This window comes from Triturus cristatus, chromosome 2_2, assembly GCF_964204655.1.
Source record: "Triturus cristatus chromosome 2_2, aTriCri1.1, whole genome shotgun sequence".
In the NCBI taxonomy this organism is placed as follows: Eukaryota; Metazoa; Chordata; class Amphibia; order Caudata; family Salamandridae; genus Triturus; species Triturus cristatus.
This window is the reverse complement of record NC_140582.1, coordinates 541,664,138-541,691,620: the sequence shown is the minus strand read 5'-3', so window position 1 is coordinate 541,691,620 and position 27,483 is coordinate 541,664,138. Positions and strand designations below refer to the sequence as shown.

The following is a 27,483-nucleotide window of genomic DNA, read 5'->3' as shown; positions in this document are numbered from 1 at the left end:
ATATTGTAGGCAGTGGATCCCTCAGTACGCATTTCTAGCAAAACCACTCATTCAGTTAACCACACAGGAGGCAGCCACATCGACTGTTCTCCCTTGGACTCAGGAACATACACAAGCTTTTGAAAGCCTAAAGAAAGTTTTATGTCAAGCACCTGTTTTAGCAACACCATGTTATAGCAAACATTTTACACTCTTTGTTACAGAACGCGAAGGTACTGCCTTGTCAGTACTCACTCAGGATCAAGCAGGATCACGCAAGCCATGTGCTTATTTTTCCAGTACATTAGATCCCGTAGCTCAGGCTTTGCCTGCATGCCTGAAATCAGTGGCAGCGACAGCTTTAGCAATCAGACAAAGCGATGCCATAGTATTAGGACACCCACTGACAGTTCAAGTACCACATGCAGTAGAGGTTCTTGTGAACCGAACACAAACACAACACTTGACCATAGCAAGACTTACCGGTTATGAACTGACATTGTTTCAACCACACATAGAGATCCGACGGTGTAATACATTGAATCCTGCTACACTATTACCTGTAATTGGAACAGACCCACTAGCTCATGATTGTGTTGAAATTATTGAAATAAAGACGAAACCTAGACAAGACTTGACAGACGTTCCATTGTTAGATCCAGACCTGACGTTGTATGTAGACGGATCGTGCATGAGAACAAGTACAGGAGATTTAGTGGCCGCGTATGCAGTCACAACAGACACTGAAGTTATTGAGACACATTGTATAGATACTTTGTCAGCCCAAGCAGCAGAACTTATTGCTCTAACGCAAGCCTGTATTCAAGCCACAAATAAGAAAGTTAATGTATACACTGACTCACGTTATGCATTCGGAGTTGTACACGACTTCGGCGTGCTGTGGCGAGAGAGAGGTTATTTAACCTCCCATGGTGCCCACATTCAGCACGGACCCCTCATTCATGCTTTGTTAGACGCAATACATCTACCCACTGCTATATCGATTATGAAATGTAAAGCACACACGAAGGTTACTGATACCATTTCTCAAGGCAATGATTTAGCTGACAAAACAGCTAAACAGACTGCTCAGAATCGCACATTAGACATGACAAAGCCAATAGTTCAGACACCAACACAGTGTATGACAATTAAGGATCCCGCACTTGACGTAATTGACATACAGACACATGCCACAGCAGAAGAAATAAAGAAGTGGACTGAACTAGGAGGGATCCAGACAGATCAAGGGTGGATGACGAAGGAGAAATCTGTATGGTTTCTCCCTGATTCCATGGTTCAAGCCATTATAGCTACAGTTCACAGTCCAGCACATTTAGGAGAGAAGGCTATGCTAGACAGCATTCAGCACATTTGGTTCAATAAACATTTACGAGCAGCAGCTAAACAAAAAGTTCGTACCTGTATGATATGTTGTCAGTTTAATCCAGGAAAGAGTGTTCCCGTAGAGCAGGGTGGATTTCAGCCTCCTGACCATCCTTTTGAAGTCCTCCAGATGGATTATATTCAGATGGAACGTTGTCGAGGATTCAAATATGTCCTCGTAGTTGTCTGCGCTCTCTCCCGTTGGACAGAGGCGTATCCCGTATCAGATTACACTGCCCCGACTACTGCCAAGCAGCTAGTTCGAGAATTCTTCCCACGGTACGGTTTACCACGTGTTGTATATTCAGATAACGGTCAGCCTTTCTCATCCGAATTAATGAAACATGTCTCACTTTTGTTGGGATATCAGTGGAAATTCCACTGTGTCCGACACCCCGAGGCAGCAGGTCTCGTGGAACGACATAATCAACTTTTAAAAATCAGATTGTCTAAAATATGTCAGGAAAAAGGTGTGGACTGGATAGTAGCCTTACCAGTTGCGCTATTCTACATGAGAATGGTAGCACACTCTCGAACAGGGCTATCCCCTTATGAAGTGATCTTTGGTAGACCACCGAATATGTGGGGGACGCCTATACCCCGTAAAATAACTGATGTTGACTGTAATATGCTGACAGATTACCTGGCTTCCTTGATGTCTGCACTACAATCTTGTCGTTCACAGGTAGTCGCAGCTTTTCCTGACAACACCGAGGTGAAACCTCATGATGTAATTCCCGGTGATTATGTTCTCATCAGAAATTTTGATCGGAAAACCCAACTGGAGCCAAGGTGGAGGCTTCCTAAGTTGGTCCTGCTAACGACCAGAACAGCTGTGAAGATCGAAGGGAGGAAAGGCTGGGTGCATTCCAGCCATATCAAAAAATTTCATGGACTTCCTCCTGACACAGACAGTACTGCCCGTGTGTCTTCCCCCATTGACTCAAAGCTAACCTTGGCTGAGGCCAGTAGCACCGAACTCTATAAACAGAAACTCAGGTCCAGATCCAAGCTGTCGGACGATTTGATTGTTTAAGTCCTCTCCAAGGTGAAGCGGTTGAATCTGTCCCGACATGTACCCCTTAGGTCTGAATCATGTAGAGTCCAGAATCATAGTGAAACGACATGCTTATTGTAAATCACTGCGTAACCACTGTATTGTGACTTTATTAATTTTGTTTTCCTTGAGTTTTTTAATAGTTACTGCAAGTATATTGTTGCATATGTATTATCCTGTTTCTAAACGTGCTTTCAATATAACTGATGAACATTCTTTTAGTGACTTACCCCCACATGAGTTGTCCTATAGACTTGCGCTGCGTAATAACACATTCATTAGTATGTTACATCATTCCCATCAGACTAGTAATGCCACCAATTGTTGGGTGTGTGGCCGACTCCCTCCCTATCAGAATACCAAAGGAGTTCTGCCTTTCTTTCCACATCCATTCACACACAATGGCTCCTGTGGAGCATGGTTTAGTTTATTAAATTCCATAGACCCAGACACAGCAGTTTATCAACAACACTGGATATGGGGAAATCTGAATATAGTTTTATTCAAAGTCTGTCACCCTAATAAGGAGGGTCACCCCAGTAGAACAGGAACTGATTTAGAAAATGAAGTGTATAAATTAGGTAATTTTACGCCTAATCTTATGATTCTGAATGTCAAATCCGAAGTTGAACTAATTCTGCCCACTATGTCTGTATTTCCAGTTAAGGGTGAATTATGTGTGAGAAAAGTTGGTTCCATACATATGGGCCATAGCCAATGCGTTACTATAGTAGAATATAGTGATCAAGGTAAATCTTCATTTAGAGCTTCTCGCCATTCTTACTTTATATGTGGTCAGACGGCATATATGCGTCTGCCTCTAGATTGGGATGGTACCTGTTACATAGCATTCCTTTTGCCACCTGTTTTCCTAGCTCCCCCTGATTATTATCGAAATGTTCATTTAGTACACAATAGAGAGCGAAGAGATCTCCCAGTTGTCGATTATACTGAGACAGCATGGGACAAATATGTAGATTTCAATAAAGGTATCTTTCCCTATATAGGTACTATATCAAATAGTAAGCTGATACGCAGACTCACCAAGACTCTCGAAGCTGTAGTAAACGAGACTATAGCCGCCCTAGGCAATCTGACAGAGGAACAATCAGTGATGAGAATTGTTGTTCTCCAGAATCGTCTTGTCCTTGACGTCATCCTGGCCGATAGGGGCGGAGCTTGCAGGGTCATCGGATCCAGCTGCTGCATATTCATACCAGAAAATTCGCCATCTGTATATAAAGCTATAACACGCCTTCATAAGATTGTAAGCCAGATACACGAAAATCCAGGCACTTGGACGTGGTCCGGGTGGTTTTGGAGTGTGATATCAGCCTGGGGATGGAGAGTTCTATCCTTCCTAGGTATTGGCCTTCTTATGCTCTTCAGTTGTTGTTTATGCCTACAATGTGGACCAGTGATTTGTGGTCTGTGTGCCACATCATGCATTCCATATCAAAGTTCTCGTTCAAAATGCCGGAAGAAGAAGGAAGAAGAAATGATGCTCCATGAGCAAATCGATGGAATGATGAAGATTGATATCTCTTGAAGGGCAAGAAGGGGACAAGGAGGGAATGTGGAAATGTGGATTTTCCTGGTCAGTTATGTCCCCTATCTTGGACCCCAACGGTTCTATATGCATGTTACAAGTACATGTATGTTCCCTCCAGTTCCAGTTTCTAAGACGCAAACATATGTGTGTCTACCGTCGACATGTTCTCTGTCAGATCCGCCATCAAAGGGCTGGATATTCGATTCATAAGTATAAAAGGCCACCGACTTTATATGGCTAAATTACTCCATTTTTACAGTTCAGGCAAGTAGGCCCGATTCTGTCCTCAAAGCCTTTCCCTGCTCTCTGTCTCTGACAGCTTCAGCTTGAGCTCGCATCTGTATCCATGAACTTTGTCCTACTCCCTGTGCAGCTAACGGTGCCTGCCTCGGCCAGTTTTCGCATGCCTGCCAAGAAGCTGTATTTCACCTTCGAATTATCTATTTTGCTCTTCAGCCGATGCATTCCTGTCTAGTGATTTAGGTAAACATTTCCTTTAGCTCACAAGCAAGGACTCAGCCTTTCCGTCCTCCTGCAAGTGATTCATAGCCCTGCTGCCATGGAAAGTTTTCTGCCCCTCGCATCTCATATAGACACTTAGACGCTTGTACACGCACACACAGTTAGTATAGAATAGATTCTGTCCGAGAGTCCTTCCTTGTGGATAACATAGTTCTCCAAACATAGGATGGTAGATATGATTTGGGATTAGGTTGACTTGACCCCCCAGACTTCTCGTCTCCACATGTAGAGCTAAATGTCAAGTCCCCTTCACCCCCTAGTTGCACGTCAATTACACGTCATGCTGCTGCGCGCGCATCTATGCCAAGTATTATCTTATAGATCCACCTATGTCTGATAATGCAAACCAATCATGTTTCTTTTATTCCTTATTACGCCTAGTTTCGATTACGTACCTGTTTTGTCACTCTTCTTATCAAATGTTACGCCTTCTACATTCGTTTCATTGTAATGCACTTATTATAAAAATACATGTCTGTCAATAAATTATTGTACTTCACTTCCTGAACCCTCGTGGTGACGGAACCTGAAGGCCGCGACTCGAGTCGGCCATTTTGAATGGAATAAAGCCCATTTAGAAAACCTCTTATACCACGGATTCTGCCTCTTGTTATTTTGAGCTATTTACTTTATTTTAAGATTCCGTATGAAATTCAGTCCGGTATATTTTTATTTACCACAATACAGTACATGTCCCTTTCTTTGCACACAACAGGCTTCATCGGTCTAAGGCACCAGTTGCTTTTGAAATGAAGTGGATGTCGCCTTGTTACTTCGACAGCCCTGCAGTTTTATTATGTACATGGTTGTAAAAGTGAATGGGGAAAGGGTGTGGCGTTCTGGCCAGAGCTGCAGGCTTGGGAAGTGGAGAAGTATGTTCGAGTCTCGGCATTGGCTCAATCTTCTGTGATTCTGGGCAAACCCCTTAATCTTCCCTTGCCTAAATATGAATGTCTCCTTGTGCAACGTATCTGGTGCTCATGGAAAGTGCTCGATTTCGCACTATGTAAAACAGCAAAAAAATGCTACAGCTATTCTATGCTACTTTGACAATGGCAAGTCCTAAAAAAAAAAAAAAAAAAAAAAGTACTTCAATCCATGCGCACAATGTGAAAATGAGTAGTGTGACTGGTGCTCATGTAAAGCGCCCTCATACATTACAGTCATGTTCACACTTTTTAAAAAGAAATAGTACCTCAATCAAAGCAGCCGAACACTAATCAATGTAAATCAATCTGTACTTCGGTCATGCGCCACACACAAAGTGATTCTGGAAGTGACGGCACTGCACGTGCTGTCGAATTAGAAGTCAGCGAAGAGTGATAAAGATGCCATCGAATGGTAAATAATGGGGGGGGGAGGGGCAAAGAGCCCCTTTTAAGAGTTCTTTTTAGGTCTCGCCTACACAGCGGGCATGTGCTGCGTAGGAGGGGACCTTTTGGAATCGATCAGCATTTTGGCCAAAAACGTGCACGTTTTGCATTGCTTTGTATTGCAACGCGTGCACGTTTGGCATTTCCCTTGCGGGCGTGAGCTTTGGCGACATCTGTTTGTAAATATCTTGCAAACAGATGGTGCCCCGGCTCGCTCCCACAAAAGTACAAAGCAATACAGAATGGGTTGTTGAGGAGCAATACGACGAGGAAACTGACTTGATTAATAACCGCTCGATGAGTCAATACTCATAACACTTAGATGTGGTACGGTAAGCAGAACAGATGTAGCATGATGGGGATTAAATAACTGAAAAGAGCAGAAAGGTGACAGACTAGACAAAACATAAAATCAACAATTTGTTGGAATTAACATCAAGGATCATTATCTTGTCCCTAGCATACCACCTTTCATAAAAGACTTGTGTATGGAGAGGGGAAGGGGTACAGTATTTGATAAAAATGTTTGTTTTATAACAGTACATAGAGGTACATGTAAACATATTCCACCACAAAGACAAGCAAAGAGTAATGGCTGAAAGATCCTAAGTGTGTGTAAATATAATTTAGACAGTAATTAAACAACTATGGGCCGTTATGCCCTGCGCACCTTTTCATTCCCGTTAATAGATGTCAAATATTAAGGAATTAGATAAATTAACTATGTATGCTATAATTTTGTGATCTAAAGATAAAATAACACTTTACTTTATGGGATAGGTACCTGTGATTGTGAAAGCTGAACATCTACAAACTGCGGGAATAATAAGTGTGCATCTGTAAGTAGCTTTTCATAATCTTCTGAGGATACTTCTGAATATCCGGTTCCAGAGACCTATTGTAAATAAAACATGATTAGATTTTATTACGTGACCTTCTTTCAAAAAGGCAACCGTTTTGGTCCATTACAGTAAATCTATATGTGACCTGACAGAACAAGAGGCTTCAAACAAAATGCAAACTTTAATTTAATAACGTTGGAGCAATCTAACGTTCAAAGTGCATAAATGACCGAATAAGAAAGACAATTGATACATTTTCCACGTTCTAACGCTTGCGCTTTTGCCCAAGATGTACTGCACATGGCTTCGTTCCATATAGCAGTTTGAAATACTTCACAGATCCATTAAATTCTCAATCGCCATCGCCCACATCCCCTGCATCTGTCGCAGCACTAGTGGGGGTCGCTCCTTCTCCTACTTCGCCGTCAAGACCTGGAACGACCTTGCCCCCCACCTTCGAACAGCACCTTCCCTAGCAGACTTCAGAAAGAAACTCAAGACTTGGCTTTTCGACAGACACAGCATCCTCTGCATCCAGATACCCCTAGGGGTGAGTGTTGCACTGTACAAATACTGATTGATTGACTTCAATTTAACGACACTACAAACCCCAAATGAGATTTTCAAAGTAGTCCAGGAATTCTGCAGCATCTAACTCCTAACCTATTCAATTTCACCCTTGCAGGATTTCTGAAACACGCTCACAAAACATACCACCGCTAATGTCCAAACCACCTTGTTTTTGAACAACCAGCAAATACTTACCTCAAAAACTCAGAACCCAAAACCCAAATCCTCAATCAACTCACACAAAAACTATGATACTACATAAAGGAAAACCCAGCCCATGTGGGGATTCAAATGATAACCGAAAACTATCAAGAGTAGTCAACATTGTATCCAAGTGACCAAGCCCTAAGTTATAGTTTGCACAGTTTAAGTCATCTTCCAACATAGTACTGCTGTCCGTTTCAAGTTTAGTGGAGAACTGCCACAGTTCACCATGTACAGTCTCAGAGCACGGAGGAACAAGCTCACTAAACAGGGACCTACTTAGAACCAGTGGGCCAATGTTTAAGAAAGAATGCACTGCCAAGAAAATGGATCCGCCTGAAAAAAAAACCAGTTGATTATTAAAGTGACGTAGGGCTAGAATGTGAGGGAGTCTGTATGAGTTGGCCCCATTGCACTCTCATCAACACACCCGATTCGACATCTGAGATCACCTTTTGCAGCAGCGAGTGCTAGGACAGTAAAGAACTGAACTGTTACTCTGGCTACTCTGTCATCTAGCAGTGGTAAACTTTCCTATATTTTGGTGCAACTCTGTGTCAACCTATTTCACTCTGTCTGGCACTATAAAACGGAGGAAGGCTAGACCACCATTGCTTAGCAGTTCCAGTCGAAGGGTTGTAGGCATCAGTTAATGCCATCTTAGCAAGACAGAAGGTTAAAGGAGGCTTATTGGTGGACAGAGCCTATGTGCAGCCTATTTGTGCCTGTGTTTTCATTATGCACAGTTGGGGCCAGGATCATCTCTACGTACAAGAAATGATGATCTCAAAGCGATTAATATGTGCTCAATTTTACGTTGTGTAGAACGTGCGCAAGGTTGACATGCTTGTTTTTGTTTGCTAGAGGCCCGTTTCACTTAAAGATCATGGATTTGTTGGCTGTGTAGCTCTTGGTTAATGAGATTAATTTTATCGGCAGATCACAGTGTGAACTGCAGATTATAAAGAAGAATTATGTTTTTCCTCTTAGTTTTGAAACAGTTCAGTGAACTGCGCATCCCAGCCCCAGTACATATTGGTACAGGTGCACACTACTTATTTATGTGTCCTGGTTATTGCAAGACCTGCAGTGGCTAGTTTTTAATAGACACAACTCACCCAAAATGTATGTATCCTTAATACAGAGATCTGTCTGGCAGAGCAATTATGCCTTCCAAATGCAGGAACCCGAGTAGTATGTCATATGAGGACTGACAGATCTCATAAGAAGAGGGAAGGTGTCTATTATCTTTAGGAATCACTTCACAAATAAAACAAAAAAAGTTTTCCTAAGTCACTAAGGCTTTGAGGCTCTGCCCGTTGTTTGGAAAGCAAAAACCAAATATTCCATCATATTTTTATTTATCCATCTTCGTCCAGGCTGTGAACTGAATTTACAGATTTACTTAAATGCATTTTGTTAGGTTTTTAAGTGGGTGTCTAATATTTACATAAATGACCCCGGTGTATGCATGGAGGCAAGAGAGTAGTCAGTAAATAAAACATACTTCGAATCACTGAGCACATGAAGTGAGCAAACCTGACCCTCCTTAGAATAGTTCCTTTTGCCCTCTCATCATCCTCCAATCTATTGTCCTTTAGACTGTTAAAGTGTACATTTTTCATAAAATTTGCCTTGGCAAGCAATGAAGAAAATGTGCCTGTTATAAAAAATGTGTTCACTTTTATCACATCTGTAGAAGGGAAAATGAAAAACATAGAAAAAATGATTCTTAAAATGTGATAAATAAATGACGCAGCTTTAACGATAGGAGAAGATGTTTTTTGAATGTGTAAAAAATGATCGTGCAGCTTAAATAAGTAGAATTGTACCTAATGTGCTACTACGACTAGGCCTGAAAAATATTTTGTCGACTTCTGCTTGACATTAGAATAAGATGCCTTTCACCAACTGCAGACCTAATCTTCGAACTGTAAAATCAGTCATCACTTCTTTCAAATGGGCTGTTCTAAGAGAAATGCATTTTTTTGTTTCCTCACACCATATGATGTATATATTTTGCTTTCTCACACCTACGATTTCCTCATTTCACTAAACAATGTATTCTGCTATATTTTATAGTGAATAGAGTATCAGCAATGTTGAACTTTCTGAAGATATTGGTTTGCGAGCTCTCATCAAGACTTACTGCTAGAAACTTTTCATTGCCTTAGACTAGCCCTTTGTCCACACAATGAGATACTGACAACAGCTAACAGATTCGGCCTGCAAGGGTTCTCATGATAACCTTCCCTCGTGTATCTAGTGCAAGGCATAGTAGAAACTTTTAGATAACTGCTCACCAGTGTGAATGTTTACCGTGGGAAATGGAAGGAGAGACAACAGAACATGAGAAGGCCCATTTCCATTGGGCAAACCGTGCTGAATGTTGTAAATGTTTTCATATATATGTGTACCTAGTTAGAGACGATTTGTAATGCTTTGGAGGTTATTAATGCCATTCGACTTCCCTTTTTCATGCCAGCTGGCCCTCGATGCTTTATGAATGATCTTTACTTTAGCCCAATTTGCGGTGTGCTACTGCGAACAGCGATGTATTATCCTGATCTTTTGGCAGGGGGACTTTCTTACAGCTGATCATAGCTACTGCTGTGATTACTTTTCTTTGATCTTTTGAACAGTTGCTGCTGCAACTCGTTAGGAACTCCGCTGAGTTTCCTGAACTACTCTTTATGGGGAGGTCATTCTTTAGCTAAATAAATGCTCCGGAATCTTGTTCTTTTCCAAGATAACTGTTTATGGGTTCTTATTTAGGTTAGGACTATTAGATTAAGATAGGGACATTTTCCTTTATGTAAAACACTGTCTATATTATGCTGAATCTAACAAAACCTTTCTTTGATATTTCTGTAAATTTAATAATCTGAATAAAACCGACAAAAACAATACTAATCTCTTAATAAGAAATTAAACTTTAAAAACTATTCCAAACTACTCATCAGTGACTGAACATTATACTGAAAGTTGATGATTATATTTTAAAGGAAAATTTCGCTTTGAGGAGTACACGGAGTTCCGAAAAACTCCACTGTGCAGCAGAGTTTTTTCCTTGCTCGCGCTCACCAACGTCATATTGGGGAGCGAGAAAATCCACCTCCCGGCAAGATTTCTCAAGGTGGCTGGTCGGATTTTTCAATGCAGGTGGTCGCAGATGGTCGAGACCACTCTAGTTTAGAATCCTTCCATTCGAATTGTGAAAGCTGCCGCTCGAGTAGAAAACCCACTCAAGCGGCAGAAAAGAAGTAGAGCCCTCTTGCGCAGCACATTCTGCCATTTGTGCTGATTTTACAGCGCAGGACAAACACCTGGCGCTGAAAATCAACGTGAACGGTGTGACTAAACGCATTCCGCCGCTTGTGGAACTCCACATAGCGGAGTTTTCAGTGAACTCCGCCCAGGCCTACCTATAACATAGTTAGTTGTGGCGATTTTGTCTGCAAAAAAAGCCGACCACTGACAACTAATTACCATTTAAGTGGGACCTAGTTCACCTGCTCACTGGCCCCATTACAGCCCTGCTTCATCGGCTAGAGTGTGGGTATGGGGGTGCATTACCTACGTTAGTGCATTAAGGGCACCTTTTTGGATATCTTGCCCTGTAGCTCTAGTTTTCATTCATATGTTCATTGTACCCACTCATAAGAGGATACACATTGGAGACAGAGGTTGGTAACAAAAGGCAAGACGTTTTAAGTGCTTTAGCATTAGTAACCCCAGCAAATAACTACATTTTAACTTTTACGACCACAAAACCATTCGTATTTACTAAACATATTTAGCGATTCAGAGAAGTTTTTCAGAATGGAAATGGGCTCAAAAATGTTTTCCCAATAGATATCTGGAAGGGTATGTTTTGGGCATCCCTTTCAGCCTCCCAAATAGCAGTTTGTACCTTGATGTATCAATGGTTTGTGACCATAATTCTGATGGCAAACCAACGAAACACTACAGACTCCTTTAAGGGTGTAGTATCTGATTCGCCAAGAGGAAGAGGTCGCCTTTGCACCCCTTTCCCATTGAGAAAGAGGTTGGCAGTTACAGGGGGAATAGGTGTGGTCTAGGGGACCATTACCACCTCTCACTGAAGATTTTCAAAAATAAAAACTTTTTTTCAGCTCCATTTTCTTTCAAACAATCCAGCTGCTTAACAAAAATACAGTTTTGAAATGCAAAGACACCCATGGTGGTCTATTGCCCATGCAGGCCACTGCTTGAAATGGGTCCTGTTTGCAGTGTCATTAAAATTTCTTTTGGCCTATAAATCTTGAACCCTATTTTTACTGGCTGTAGAACACTGCTATTCAGTGGCAAAGTGCCTTCCTCCTTTCAACATAGTAAAATTGGTATACACCTCACCAGCATATTTAACTTATCTATTGGTTGCTGGTATATGGTACCCATAGTGTACTCAGGGCCTGCAAGTCAAATGTCACCAGTGGGCAGCAGCACTCACTGTGCCACCCACTGCAGTGACAAAACCAACATGACTGCAGGACTATCACTGCAAATTCCACCTGTCAAAATAACCATTTTGACAGGCCTAAACCGGTCTTTAAAATATTAAAAAGTCACCCCTAAGATAGGCCCCGTTAGCCATAGGATAGGGTGCACGGTATTTAAAACTAGGACATGTAGAAGTTTAATATTCCACTCTGTAGCAAGGCTGGCTGCTTCCATAGGGAAACACTGAATTACCTTATAATGCTAATTTCAGATTGGTAACAGCTAAAGATAAATTTCACAAACACAATCCAATTGAATGGATAAAGATTAATTTTGTGTAACTATTACCGAAAAGGGGCTTTAGAAAAGTCACCTTTTGCCTGCCTAAAGCCACTGGGGCCTTTCTGTAAGTATTCACTGTCACCTTGATGGTTCCCCTGTGGTGAGGTGTGAACTGCTCCCTGGACAGGCACAATGAGCATTGGGGGTGGGGAGATGTTGCCCCCCCCCCCTTCACAGGATGGCCTGGGGGATGCACCCATACCCTAGGAGCACTTCAAAGGGGTCTCCCCTGTCACAGTCAGATGTAGCTTACACCTGGGCCTGCTTCCCCTAGGCACCAACACCAGTAGGTGGGAGAGCTGCCCCAGAGCTGGTTATAGTGACCACCGGGGTGGGATTGTGAGCTATTAGTGTCAAATCCTGCTGAATGTCACATCCTGTTTGACAGGTCTGCTTGAATTTTACATATACTATTTGGCCCGCACTTCAAAAGAAGGAAACAGAATGCCAAAACAAGTGTGTATCTACGGTCTGCTTGCTGGAAGCTCAGCTTTGCTGTCTCTGATGTTATTGTTGGTACAGGGACTGCATCACATTTAATTTTCTACTAGATGTGGGAGGAGACTAAGATTACCATGGTATGTTCCCCACACACACAAACCCCAGTCCTTAAAGTCCAAATTTAGCGAGGCTGAAAACATCGGCCATCTTGAAAATGCCCAAACTGGGTAGGGTTATCCCAGAAAACTTTACCCCTATTGGGTAGTGCATCCCCAGGGCGTCATTCCCACACACTAGCTCGTGCCAGACACACATGTTGACCTCCAGGGATCCACTTCAAAACACTCCTGGACCTGTGAAAGACCAGGAGTAGGCTGAACCAGCTGTTTGAGATCTCAAAAGAGCCCTAAAGAGCTGGACCTGCTCTCTCTTTTGTACCCAGGTGAAGTAGTAGACTCGGAGGGTCATGAGGCCTGCCTACTGTTCAAACTATAGGGATACAACAGGCTAAAAGAGGCTTTTCCTGCAACTGCCCAGTTGATCAGTGGCAACTTGACCTGAACAGGACTAGACTCTGCTTGTACTCCTAGTCTCTAAGTGCCTCCCCAAAGGTCCTGGGGGGGGTCTTTAGAAGTGTATTCCTGTGGTGGATTGGATCTTGAAGGGATAAAGTCAGCAGGTCAACATTTTGACCAGGACAAACCCGATTGGTGTATCCGACCTGTGCTCCTTTGCGGCCAGCATAAAATTGAGCCTAGCTCCCAGGCTACCGCAACCATTGACCATCATTGGTACTTTGTGCTTCTTGGTGCTAGTTCTAGTTAAAACTTTAAAAGTTCATATCTCCGGTTCCCCTTGGTGGATTTTAGTCTTTTTGTTAATTAAATGTGACTATTTTTCGAATTTGTTTTGGGATTTTTATCATATTGCATTTCAATTTTATTAGTGTTTTAGTACTACCCAAACACTTTTCCACATTGCCTCTAAGATAAGCCTGTCTGCTCTATGCCATAGCTACCAGGGAGCTCATCTCAGGTTAATTTAGAGACTTAAGTGGTTCACCCTGACATGAATTGTGATTATCACTTGAGGTGGGGAATTAACCGCTTCAACTAATTACTAAATTTCTTATAGCCACCATTACTTCTTTGGAGCTAATCTGAGTAAGTTGCAATTTGGGAACTGCTTAATTAATATTCATTAGACAGGTTGTTTTGTGACTCACTCACATTCAGTATTTTGCGAATAGGTTGGTTCACAAAATCAGACTTGATTCACTAAAAACTGATGCACGATTTGCAACAGCCTTTCGTGAATCCAATCTCAGTAAATCTGTCCCACAGTCAGATAATTTTAGATTACCTTCCAAATTGTCCAACTGGTTGCATGCCTACAAAGCCTAATGTCAGTATAAATGAGATAGAAACAATCTGTCTGAAGGCATTTGCCACCCTTTCATAAAATAGCTTAACATCGGTGCCTTCCTTGTTGAGAACAACTCGAGAAATTTTCAGAACCTGCAAGGAAATTATTTTTTTCAAAAGTTTAAATCTTGCATAAATCAGCATCATGTATAGGTGTGAATTCTTGTCTTGTTCTCAAAAAAACTTCAACCATTAATTACTGGTACCCAATGGCTGGTTTCTCTAAACTGCCATAGGAAAGGCCCATGTGAGTGAATACTAGCTTCTCAGGATGCAAACACAAAAGCTGAGCAATGGTCTCCACCACCATCATAAGGAAGTTCCTTGATTCTTTACGAACTCTCAGTAGAAGGGCAATAGAAGGGAAGAAGAGAGCATCCTCCAATAGTCGGGTAAGAACTAGTCTCCCAGAGCTGCTGGGCCACTATACTTTCAAGGGAAGACGTTCTCAAATAGTCTGCTAATTTTCAATGGAAATGTGTTTGATTTATACTGTCCTCATGCCAAAGTTACAGTTTTAAGGATTGGCTTGCTCAGCTCTCATTCTCTCTGATCCCTGAAACAGAACCCCTTCAGTATAGGAGACAAGAAGACATGTGTCGTAGTGATGGTCCATTTTCATGTGTCCTTCCAGCTGATCGACTTGAGGACAATAGGCTCTGATAGTTATCTGACCTAAAAAAGGACAATAGTTATCCGACTTAAAAAGGACTAGAAATGGACAACGGTGTTCACAATAGCCACCTTGGTCTGAACAAAGGGAAGAAAAATGTCAACTGCCCTAAAGTCCAGCCAAATCTAATTAATTGAAAGGACAAATCATATATGCCCCAAAAGGCATTAATGATCAGGTCTCTGCCAGGCTGACCTCCTGCCATACTCAGATGAGCATGAGAAGACTAACCAGCAGCCACAGCAGCCACAAGAGACATCCCAAAACCATGTTGAAGTAAGTAGCCCACCATCGCAAGGCAGCAGGTGGAATGGGTGGACCAGGATCTATTTAAAGGGTCTATCCAGAATGTTAAAGGTGTCTTGACATCAGTAGTTTCTTATCCGCAAATCTTTAGTGCAGACGTTTACTTTGCTTGGACAAATGAAAACAGAAAGGAGTTCCAGTGACTGACAATGCATCGGAATTGCTGACCATAATCTGTGTTTGAAATATCTACTCCAGACATGCAGAGTAACTTCTTACCCAATAATCATTCTTTGGTTACTTTACCAACAACAAGGGCCATCAGCCTTGGAATCTTGAAAGAAGGTAGGATCAGGTGTTCAACAGGTCTCCAGCCATGGCAGGGTAAAATTCAACCACCACTGTGAATGAATGAATATGCATCGCTTCCTCTGGATCCTGCATCTTCAGATAATTTCTATGCTGCCGATGGTGCTAACAAATGTTCAGATTAATACAAGACCGCTTCCACAAATTTTCCTGAGACAGAAACAACCAATGTTGGCCTCTGTATTCATGGAGTCCACTGGAAGTTAGCCACTAGTGCTGGAGAATTCCTGAGCCGAAGGCATAGGCTTCAACCTCAGATGTCTGATAAGGGACAACATACGGTTGATTCGTGTACCCCCTGATTCACCGAAAGTAAAAGTATCGAGTAATGACCTAGTCAGATTGTTATAGGTTGCTATATGAAAGGGAAGATGGATTTTGAACTTTATCCTTTGACTACGGCACAGTGTTTGTACTGGAGACTTTTAAGAAGGGGTCTTCATACTGTGGTGCAAGCTCTCACTAATTAACAAGAGAAGGCAGGTGCATCACAAGCTTGCCTATCTAAATTTTGCAAATGTCTAAGTGTCACCAGAATGTATGCACACATGGTGACACAAAATAAGCCTTGGTATGATAAACATCCTAATCTTTTGATGAAATACTTTGGTTGCACCATGCCCAGGACATAATCAAGTTCAAGCATGTGGTGCAACAGCTGTCAGATTCTGTCTGTGTGATCATGCAAGGATATGTTTAAGAAAGTGCTTTGCCTGCATATTTATGTGTATTTGTAAAGCACATGAGCACTCATTTATAGAGTCTCTTGGTGCTAAGAAATTATCTGTCTGAACTAAAAAAACAGGAGGGGCATGGATCAATAAAACATTTTGGACATTATGCGTTTGCCTACTAGCAATCATGGGAGTTTTTCGTGGTGGAAAATAATTTGGTCAATTATTTGCTAGTTGAATACTAATCTCACAGCTGTATTTCGCAATTTTTAGAGCCGACCAAGGCTTTTCTTTTTGGGCAAGCCAAAGTACACTCAATTCCCATAATCCGTTCGAGCCTGGATGAAGAATTCAACACAGTGACTTATGGGGGAATAAAAGAAATGGACAAATATGTCCAAGGTGTTTCAAATGAAAAATACAAGAAAGTAATAGCTGAAACCTGGGATTCTAGAGAGGATAGTGTCCTGAATGATGCCTAGGTTGAGGGCAGTATCCACTGGGGATGGGGACCGTTTAAAAATACTCACATCTGTTTATCTTGTTGGAGAGCAATAATCTTACTATTTTGCTGGGTTGGATTTTTAAAATTGGGTATTATACAGCTTAGAAAACTGTAATATAGAGGGTACAACAGCATGGGTTTGCAGCTAGGAGACAGAAAACGGTAATTTGCATAAAAGTAAGATTTGATTTGATGTTCTTGTAGCCAAAATGTAAGGGAACGTAGATAAAAACTAAAAAGAACAGAGGAGATTATAGAATACCCCCCACCACCAAACAGTCGCTTAGAGAGAGAGTGACAACTCTCTAGTTTGATGGACTGGATTCTTTTTGATAATAAAAGACAATATTCAACGTAGGACAGTACCACTGATTCCAAGACAGTAAAGGCTGTTGGGGAAGGGTAGGGTGCCCAAAAGCAGAAGAGAGGTCCAATAAAATTAGGGTCTTACATTTCCTCTCCGCAATGAGCTTGGAAGTAGGAAGATGGGTCTAATTTTAGGATCCAAAGAGTATTTTATGTGTTTTTCTCTTAAACAAAAGGCAAAAAATAGCCTTCTTAATTTGCAGTAAGAAAAATCCTGTTGACAATGAGGAATTGATGTTGTCAATTATAGGACATACCTGCATATATTGTAGTTGGTCAGTGAGGGAGACTTCCACACAGGGATAGAGGAACAAGTAATTACCTAAAAAATCCTACTATTATTAATAAATATAACATCTAATGGGGCTCTGAGTCACCTTTTCTCTGCATATATAACAGCTCGTTTATAACAGCTCTCATTGTGATAAATGCATGAGTGCAGGCTTCCACCGAATATTTGATTTCCACAAAACAAACACAGTAGGGATGCCAGTCACCTGCTCCAAGCCTCTGGTACATAGTATCTAGCCAGACACAAAAGGGTTGAGTCACAAGTTGTCCAAGCGAGCAGAAAAGTGAAAGAAACAAGTAAAAAAAAATCCAAACAGTGCCCAAGCAGTTGCCTCGCAATATGAACTGCTGCGCACAAAAGAAGCAGCTAACATGACACACAAATCGGTGATAAAAAAGGCAACTGCTGAAGGAGTGCAACTGCCAAGCGCCGGAGAGTGGCCGCATAAAAAAGTCATCCGACGTGAGGTGCCAACTGCGCAAAACTCTTAACTAAACAGTTCTCAGAAGCAGCTTCTTGTTCCCTAACTTGGTGGCACTCACAGGCTGAGAACAGAGGGTACAAAATGTAGGAGTGCAAATGGCTTTTATTCTGCTACCCACGATCCAAGCTTTGTGCGCAGAACTGGGAACGGAGAGAACTATGGAAAAGGTTGCAGTGACTATGAAGAGTTCAGCACACACTGACCTGCCAGACGCAGTAAAAAGCCTTAAAATTACTTGAGCACAATTTTTTTTAAATCCAGAATTATCAACAATGCACACAACGTCGACAATTAGCATCGAAGGCGGCAAACTGGATGGAATATCATTGTAACAGAGAAAACAAATTACAAATACAGACGTGAATCATGTCAGCAGACAATGCTCTGGGCAAGGAAATGTAGTTTTAACTGTGGACTGCTTACAACTTCTCTGGCTGTATTTAACGAGAATGCCAATAAATTACTTTGAATCGCAAATGTAAAGGAAGTGGGGAAACATAGTTATCAATGGTCTATCTTAAAGAAAATTTTCGATTCCACATTTGCTACTCTTCAGTGCCCGCTTTGAGTTAAGTTGATAATGTGAATTACAGCAAACGTCAGGAAATGGAAGCATGAGCTAAAAAAATAAAAGTGGACTATAAGGTTACGTATATAAAACAAAATGTGTGGCTTTCACGCCAAAATCCAAGATTTTATATTCATTTGCTAGAGATTATTACAAATTCTATCAATTCGCTGCTGGGCTGCAGACGTTCATATTAAAAAAAAGACACCATACAGAAATACTTATGGCCTTTGGTGAATGGTATTTTAAAGCTGATGCAGTAGAAAGGAAACACATTAAGAAAAACGAAAATATAAAATTTCAAGGCAGTACATAACCCGAAAAATAAATGTGAATCCTTTGTTAGTGAAGATCCATTAGAAATGCTTAAGAAAAACGAAGTTCCCTGTATACTGTGGCATAACTAAAAGAGCTTATTCGTGGGCATGCATACAATTTCAAGGCTTACAAACACATGAAATGCAAGAATTCTTCAAATGTAATAAGTAATACAACAACACGATTTCTACATTACATTTTCTACACAACCTAGTGGCTCAAAATATACAATTAATCCATACCTGATATGGAAGAACACCGTGAGAAGAGGTATTAATAAATAAGGTACATTCAATGTTGCCTGGTTCAGTTGGGAGGAACACCAGCCTGAAGGAGGCGTGATCCTTGGCTGGAATCACCTGAGGAAACACATTGGAAATCAGCTATCTGATCAACGCTATATGAATCCTGTAAACCCTAGCTCTGCACCAGTCCTGCATTTTTATTTAACAAAGATAAACCTTTAATTATTTTTTAAATTACTGCAACTATCTACCAAACTTGTAAATGTGCATTACCCACCTCGCTATACTCACAAGCATAACCAAAAGCAATCAACATCACTGCTTATTAAACACACCCAAGTCAAACAAGTTACTTGCCTGTAAAAATGATACTTTTGTAGCACAGATAATAATTTACCCAGAGGTATGACCTTCATCTATCCGGACAGGACCATCGCTTTCAAGCTGCCCCCAAATCTAAATGCCCACGCCTATGTGTCTCACAGGGGAAGAGCAACAGGTGGTCGCAGAGTACAAGCTAGCTAAATTGTCTTCTGCTGTCATCCTCCCCTCCAATAGAACAGAGTAACCCGCTGCTTCTGGCAGATGACCTTGAAGTACATACACAGCCTCGGACCCTGGTCACTACCTTACACTGCCACGTGCAGAGCGCAGGAGCCAGGAGGCTCTAGTTACAGAGTGAAATAGTTGCAATGCCACACAGAAGTCACACGTATAAGAACCCAAGTCTTAACCCTGACCCTCATGCTTACTAGCACTAAAAATAAAATATAAAAAAAAAAAAAGGTAGGTGGGCTATTAAGGGACAGAACAAACCACCTTGGTGGTGCTAACGATAACATCACTGGAACCTTTGTGGATGTTTCTATCCAACTGGGGAGATTTAACAGATTCAACTTTGACTCGGACTCATCCAAGGATCGTGTGGAGGAGACTTCGGGTATGCCTCCCCGTTGGATACCATTAATCATAAAAGGGCATATGACCTTTTTTTAATTTCAATTCCAACTGCGCCACTTGTTTTGGCGAAAGGAAAGCAACAGAAGAGATTTGATACCTTTGATGATAGTTTTGCATCTAAAGGCTATTCTAGATTCACACAGCGTGCACCATCCTCTCATCTAGTGGGTGAGTTTGGTAAATTATTTTGCTGATCTGAATTAGGAGTTTGGGCGTCTGCCATATTTTCATAACTCATTAAGTAAACCTGGAGCTTGCACTGTCACATAATGAAGAAACCACCCTTATACCGTACTTTCCCTGAAATGAGTGCATGTGAGATGCTGTAGTTAGTTTGCCAGCGCTCCTTTTTACCGTGCAAGTGAGAGGGGGTTGCATGTGGAGCTAAACCAGGCTCAAGATTCAAAGCACCTAGTGCTACAAGGAAGAACCATATACCTTTTGCAGTGCAGCTGTAATGTCTTATCACAAGGGCATCTCTTCAAATGGGTAAGTGGGCAATCCACTTTTCTTAGAATTTAACCGCCACATGAAACAACTTATAGACAAATGCCAGCTAAAGGAAGAGGCGGCTAGCACACCAACCAAGCATCAGGGCACTATATGCAGACCTCTAGAGGCATTACTCGGGTTGCTATGGTAGTCAGTATAAGGTGCCAAAGCTCTTGTGGAAGCTGGTGGGGGCTGCTAACGTAACCTAGAGGGCTTCGATCTACCTAAAGAACTCAAACTAGTTACGATTCCTTATGCCGAAGAAAGTACACACGTGTCATAAGCTAATGATGGCTACAAAGGAGTCCACTCTTAAGATTCTTCATCTCTAGGGCACCTGTGCTCTTTTAATGACTCCGTGACTTTATCCTTCACCGTGGTGTAGTGCACGCCCCTTTTTTTTCTTGGATCACACTTAAAATGTCTGCCCAATTGCTGAGAGTGGGGGTTTCCCATAGAAGCAGACATGGGCAACATCCACTGCTGTGTGTACACCTCTGGCTGCAGGTTCGAACCTCTAAACAGGTATCCACAGAAACTCAAAGACTTCTTCAAACACTTGCTCTGAAATCCATGAAAAAACTATTTTTTTAAATTCAGTAACCTGCCTGTAAGAAGTCATGAAGCTAGAAATGAGATTGCTCACTGCACATCAACCTGATTTACGCCAGTGCATAACAGTTGGGAAATTAACATGGCACTGAATGGTTTGCTCGCAGATGTCTCCACCACTGAATTGTTTGGAGAAAGATTTTGATACATTGGTCATTAAATACAATGAAAAGGAGGCTACAGGAAAAAGGATTTCTTCAACTTCCAAAAAACGATTGCATTACAAATGGGGAGGCAGACGGTTGCACTGTCCCTTTTGTAATACTGACAGCACCTGAGCAAATGTACATCTTAAAAAGGTGTTCCCTCCTCTGCACGGAAGGTAGACAATTGCAAACTAGGGAAACGCTTTACTTCTGTGTCCGCGCTATATTATGGACAAGAGCGCAGAGCCTGCCAGGAGGTGCACTGACTGGGCACCACAAAAAGGCAATGCACAGTCAGTACGCACCCGGAGGACAGCCCTCTGGATGTGGTAAAAGGGAATCCCACGAACACTCCAAACATCCCTCTGCAGCCAGGTGCAGTCACTCCCTGCACTCGCTTGCGAGGCAGATCTCTGTCCCTCCTCTGAGGTGCAGACGAGTGCTGTCCCCAGGGCAGTGCCAGTTCGAGGATGCCATAAGGCCAGCATGCATTAACACTAACAGGGCACACTGTCCCTATTTGAGCCCAGCATACGTAGTTAAAGGATGTGTTGCAGCACAAACTAGGACAGTGCACGCTTACTGTATTACTGGGAAATTCTGCCTACAGTGTTGGGACTCCATTTAAAATAAAAATATTTTCAGTTAATTCCTAATACTCAACATCCAAAACATGACATATTTGCAGCAGAAAAAGATAACTACCTGTTTTAAGTTCTGACATTTAGTCTAACTTCAGCTGCTCAGATATTTCGTTTCAATTTTACTTAGATTAAACGTCCAGCTAAATCTGGATTTGGTTGACAAGCTGGCCCATGGCTTGGCATAAGCCCAGCTCCCCGGGGCTTCCTGCTTTAAAACCAAGATATTGAAGAAGTACGGACTCCCTTGAAAGTATGAGAAATCACATCTATAACAGACTTAACAAAAGGATTCAGAGAAGGGGTGTAACATACGTCTCAAGGATCAGGCAGTAAAGATGTAGTAAAACCTAACTGAGCTGCTTAACTTTGAGCAGCCATTCTCCAGAGAGGATCCGTAAGCGCTTGAGAAATGTGATGCCAAAACGTCTGTAGTCTTAATGTTGTGTCTATGTCAAGTCACCGATAAATGCTTTTCTCACCTTTTGGTCTGCAGGCTCAAAGTATTTTGAACATCAAATTCGGTAGGAGACCATAATTGCAGGCTCAACATCCTCTTAGATCTGACCTTTCATGAGCTCATCCCTCTGTATTCCAGTTTTCAAAGGTTGCACGCCAACCACCATGTCCAGCTGCTTAATCTATCATTAATCATGTTAATATGGAAGGAGCTTCAGGTGTTTATGACATACATAAGAGGATAGCAAATTCTGATTTGCAAAGTCAACTGGTGGCTGTGAGAAGTTGGCCTGGTATATGCTGTCCACTAGTTAAAGTGGGCATCCTGCACCAGTCCAAACGACACTTATTCATGATTAGGTTAAAGACAACCTTTATTGAAAGCTATCCTAGTGGTAGCTATGGAGAGCAGCCTTCAGGCTAAGTGCGAAGGAATGTAAAGCAGCTTGGTTTACCAGATTATAACCTCCTGAATGATCAAATGAAAGGAGAACCACACAAGAAATATATAAAATATATGCATTTATTACTAAACACTCTCTAGTAACCTCTTTATGAGATTAGAGAACACGGCACACAATTTTAAAGCACTAGAACGATAGTAAATAGCACAATACACAGCGGGCTCCAGGGGGAGACTGAACCATATACTAAGAAAGTGGTATAACAACCACGACTTGAGTAAGTAGACAGTGCCTAGAGCACGGAGAATCGCTGGCACCCCAAGGAACCACCCAAGGCAGTGAACAGGTGAAGCTTGACTCTGCAGCCAGGGGGACCAGGAGACGTTGATGACGACCAAAGTCCGGAGGTGGGCTGTCCCACGAAGAATGTCGGTTGCTGGGGGGGGGGGGGGGGGGGGTGGGCTAGTGTCCGGATGATATACCAACAAGCCTTGGCAACTGCAACCCACGCGGTCAGAGAATAGATGCTTTGGTGAGGACCAGCAAGGTCCTGGGGACTCTCCAAGCTATGAAGAGTTAGGGCACGTCTGGAGAAACCAGGAAAGCCCACGGAAAGTCAAGGATACTTTCAAAGCGTCCCACAAGTCGACGAACCAGGGATTGCGAAGGGACCTCGAGCTGAGTCACAAAATACCAGCCCACTGAACACTCATGGAGTGTGCTGAGAGCACTAATCGACCTCGGGGACACTTGGGAACCCACCTCCTGTGTTGCAGAAATCTTCGGAATCCTCAGGAGCTCAGGAGATGCAAACCGGTCAAATGCGTTTAAGGTGCCTGCCTTGCAGGGGAGTAACTCCTTTACTCCAAGGGAGATTCTTCAGTCATCCAGCGTAGTGTAGATAGTCGAAGTACTTGGTTTCTGTAGCAGAGTTTCGTCCAGGTAAATCGAAAGTCCTGTAGTCAGGGGTTCCTACTTTATACGCAAGGAAGGGGTGAGACAAACTCTGGGGACCCACCTATGGGAGGGTCAGGACAGAGGGGTGGCTACACCCATGTCCTTTGTCCAGTTTCACACCAGAGCAGGAGCAAATGGCTCCAGCAACCGGTTTGAGCTGAACTATGCACAGGGACACCAAATGTGCCCCCAGTGCAGACCTCAAAGCACTCTTGGAGTGCACCCACCCAGCCCCAATGCACTGAAGCCTGTCTGGGAGGTGGTTACACCTCCCTGTGACAGGAAACCTATTGTCCAGCCTTCCCCTGCCAGAGTTTCATCCAGCAGCAGGAGGGAAAACTCATGTCTGTGGCTGGCAGCATCCATCTTGTGATGCCAGGGTCGAGAAAGCTGGTACCGGGTGTACCGGTGTTGTCAGATTTCTACCTCTAGGAGGGTGGAATCATACTTCCCACACCAGTTACTGGTGTGGAGGTATGATTCCAAGGTGTTTGACACCAAACACAACATGTTTCCATGCAGCCGTTTTAAAGTTAGCATTTACCGCGAGGTTATAATGCACTTAAAAGTATATGGTTGGCTGCATCACAAACAACCCCGGAACAGAGGTTCCGAAGGCTGCAGAGGGGCTCTGCTCATGCAGGCGCAGCCTCTCACATCAAACCCAGCACCCTGCCTTCAGGATTGATAAGGCCTGCCATAGGGGTGACTGATAGGTTTATATGTGCAGTGATATGGAGTAGATATAGTGAGCCTATATCTAAGTAAGGGGTGCATGCACCACCTTTTGCAGGCTGCTGTAGTAGTCCTGTTGTGTCATTTTGAATGGTCTTCCAGGGGTGGCATAATACATGAAGCAGCCCCTGAGAGGCCTCTAGGGTACCTATGCCCTGGGTATATAGTATGCCATATACTAGGGACTTATAAGGGTACCCCAGAATCCAATCTGGACTATACCTAAAGTACATGCAATGAATTCAGAGGAGGAAGCAGCCAGGCTGGGGTCCTGGATAGCAGGATCCCAGCCAGACTAAGTCGAAAACAGTGAATCAGCAGCAAAAAGTGGGGGTAACTATAAGAAGCAGATCCTACTCTCCTACAGTGGCTAACACCTTTGTTATCCATCATGGGGGACGTCAAAGCCACTCCTTTGCAGATGTAGCTCAGAAATTATGTTCTTACATCTCCTAATATCCCAACTGTATTGTATATTTGGGCCTGGAAGGATTACGTTACTTACCTTGTCATCATCTGTTCTAGGCATGTAGTGCTGTAGATACACTAGCTTTGCATACTCCTGCCATCTAGTGTTGGGACCGGATGTGTGCAAGTGTTTTTAGGTCTCGCCTACGCAGCGCGCATGCGCTGTATAGGAGGGCCTTTAGCCGTCGCTCTGCTCATTTTCAAGCACACACTCGTGCTTGTGGCGGCATCCACCTTGCGGGAGCGAGCAGCGGCTCGCATGCTAATTGGCTGTTGCTCGCTCCCGCAAGGCGGATGGTGCAACAAGCACGAGTGTGCTTGAAAACAGCTGCTGCTTGTTTTTAAAAAACATTTTTTTTTAACTTTCAGCGCGAGGCGCGCGCTTGTTTTTCTCTCACCCCGATCCTGTATACATCACCGGCTGCTCAACCTTATCCACCCCACCATGCCGAAGTACACCTGCATTTCGAAACTCAAAGTGTACCTCGTGTATAAATGATTGTAGTCCTAAAATCGCAGTTAGGAGGTCGAGCATAAAGGGGTGGGATCCCTCCACTTCCGGGTGACCTCTCTGTGGCACGCACCCCTCCCCTGCTAAATAGTACATTCCAGTAGTTGCGCCAGGGCATTCTGCCACCCTGCTGTTCAGTAGCGCCTGGGAAGTCTGGGGAGCCCTTTTATGGTGCTTGGTTCTTCGTAGCAGCGACATTTGGCATTGGGCTGATAAGGCGGCCGAGGCCCGGGTATTGGGGCTGGAGCCCGTGAGTCACTCATCTGTAGTAATAAGGGCGAGCCTTCGTGGCATTCACAATGACAGGAATCCATACGGAGTGAGGACTTCCAGAGCGCAGGCTGCAGTTACCGAGACGGGTTTCTTCCTTTCGCTTCAAGGCAGGGTTAACCCAATTGTTATCAGGACAAACAATAGGCCTCCGGACCGCCCGAGCCATCATCTGCACTGTGCGGACTGCGCGCCTTCGGACAGACTCATTATATTTAGCCTGTTTCCTTCAAAGTCTGCAGGAAGAGGAAGCAGCTTTGCTGCAGTCTTACCAACAAGCCCCAGGAGCTCGAGGAAGAATTGTAACCCATTTCACAACAGCATTTCCGTATCTAATGTTTCAGCAATGAGTCTTAACGACCCTGCATGCAGGGAAGTTAGCTTTTTGTTGTAACAAATAGAGTGCGCGGAGAGGAGCGCTATTCCTGTTTAGATGAGAGTCCAGAAAACAACCCTGTTGGCATTTTTTTTTAAATCTTTCTTCTTCTCCTTTTTACTCTCTACCGCTCCCTCTCGGAACGCCACGCGCTCTCTGCATCTCTCCACTCCTCACCCGTCTCAAAGTGGTATTTATTTTTTGCAATTTTATATAGCACGAACTCGGCCCGGAGGTATTGGAGCGCTTTAGATTAGCAGAACACCAGTTACATCACAACATTTTTGTTTGCCACGGGCACATTAAGTTATTTGCCCCGAAACACAGGATGTTGAACCGACGCCCGAGACTCAAGCCCGTTTTCCCAGCTCCCAAGTCTGCAGCGCTGGCCGTTAGACCACATCTTTGCCCCTTAAATTGCAGGGGCCGGGCTTGATAAGAGTACGCACGAACCCTTCACCAGAGGCATGGTACTTACATGACCGCGTGGTACGCCTGGTACATGTCAAGTGCAATTGTGTGCTTGACCAATCACGAAATGGCAATTTTGGGCAAGAAAACTTCATGTAGCTGGCAACAAGATGCTTTTAAACAGTTGACAATGCCCCCGTGTCCTGCACCGTAATAAATAAAACACTTGACAGGGTACATTTAAAAGTAAGCTTCTGCCTATCGCGACCTTGGAGTCATGGCGTGGTAGTTCCATTGTAATGACATAGTATCTCGGTTACTGGGACACCAATTTTAAACCGTATTCTGCACAGATATGGTTCTGAAACAAGCTACTGCCACTTACTCCAGAGGGGAGGCCACTGCAACAGTGGGAGTGCCTAGAAACCAGAATAACACTTACTTCAGGTAGTGAGTGCTCTAAAAAAACCTTCATTACAACCTCAGTAAGGTGGGTGTTTCACTGGGATGATTTATCTTACTTTCAGAGTTTACTGGATGAGGTTGCAAGATCACCAACAAGGCAATTTTTTGTCTCAAGTTCTGCCTTTGTTCTCACAGAAATACAATAAAAATGTGAAAAAGATATTACTGTCAAAGCATACCTAGTAGTGTAAAATTGATTCCAAAAATCCTGGTAGTTAGAAAGCTATACTTGTTGATGTAATGCAAGGCTGATTAAGGAACACAGCTTGCTCTCCCAGGACTGAGGCACTCACCCTGTGCTCTGAGGACCTACACTCATTAAGTATCTAACAGTACAATATAATGAAATACAGTGCCATGTGCCCTGCATGTTTGATTAATTTAAAAAGAACCTCCAATCTCTTTAAGAAGTATTAAAAAAAATGGATAGAATGCTTTAATTCGTCATCTTGCCCCTTCACCCGCAAATTCACTTTCATACATTCATTTTTTATCAGTTCATGCACACACTTTGACATTCTTTGTTTTTCAGTCATCTGTTCATCCTACCAACAGTAAATGTATTCACCCATCCATTTACCCATTTGTAAACTCGAGGCACCACTGTGGTTCAGGTATAAAAGCATGTTCCCCACTACTATAATTCCACAACCTGCAACAGTTAGTAGCATCATGTTCAT

The 27,483-nt window shown here is 42.9% G+C and overlaps 1 protein-coding gene across 3 annotated transcripts in view; it reads right to left on the bottom strand.

The window, feature by feature from the left end:
- TMEM131L (transmembrane 131 like) overlaps positions 1-27,483 on the bottom strand; it is a 553,379-nt gene that overhangs the window by 267,274 nt on the left and 258,622 nt on the right. For 2 of the 3 annotated variants that reach the window (XM_085641690.1, XM_085641692.1), the window contains 2 exons: positions 18,894-19,010; positions 6,654-6,764 (listed from right to left, as the gene is read on the bottom strand). In XM_085641690.1, coding sequence (XP_085497816.1) covers positions 6,654-6,764; positions 18,894-19,010 — 228 coding nt within the window. The remainder of the gene's footprint in view (positions 1-6,653; positions 6,765-18,893; positions 19,011-27,483) is intronic. The other variant, XM_085641691.1, reaches the window with a different exon arrangement.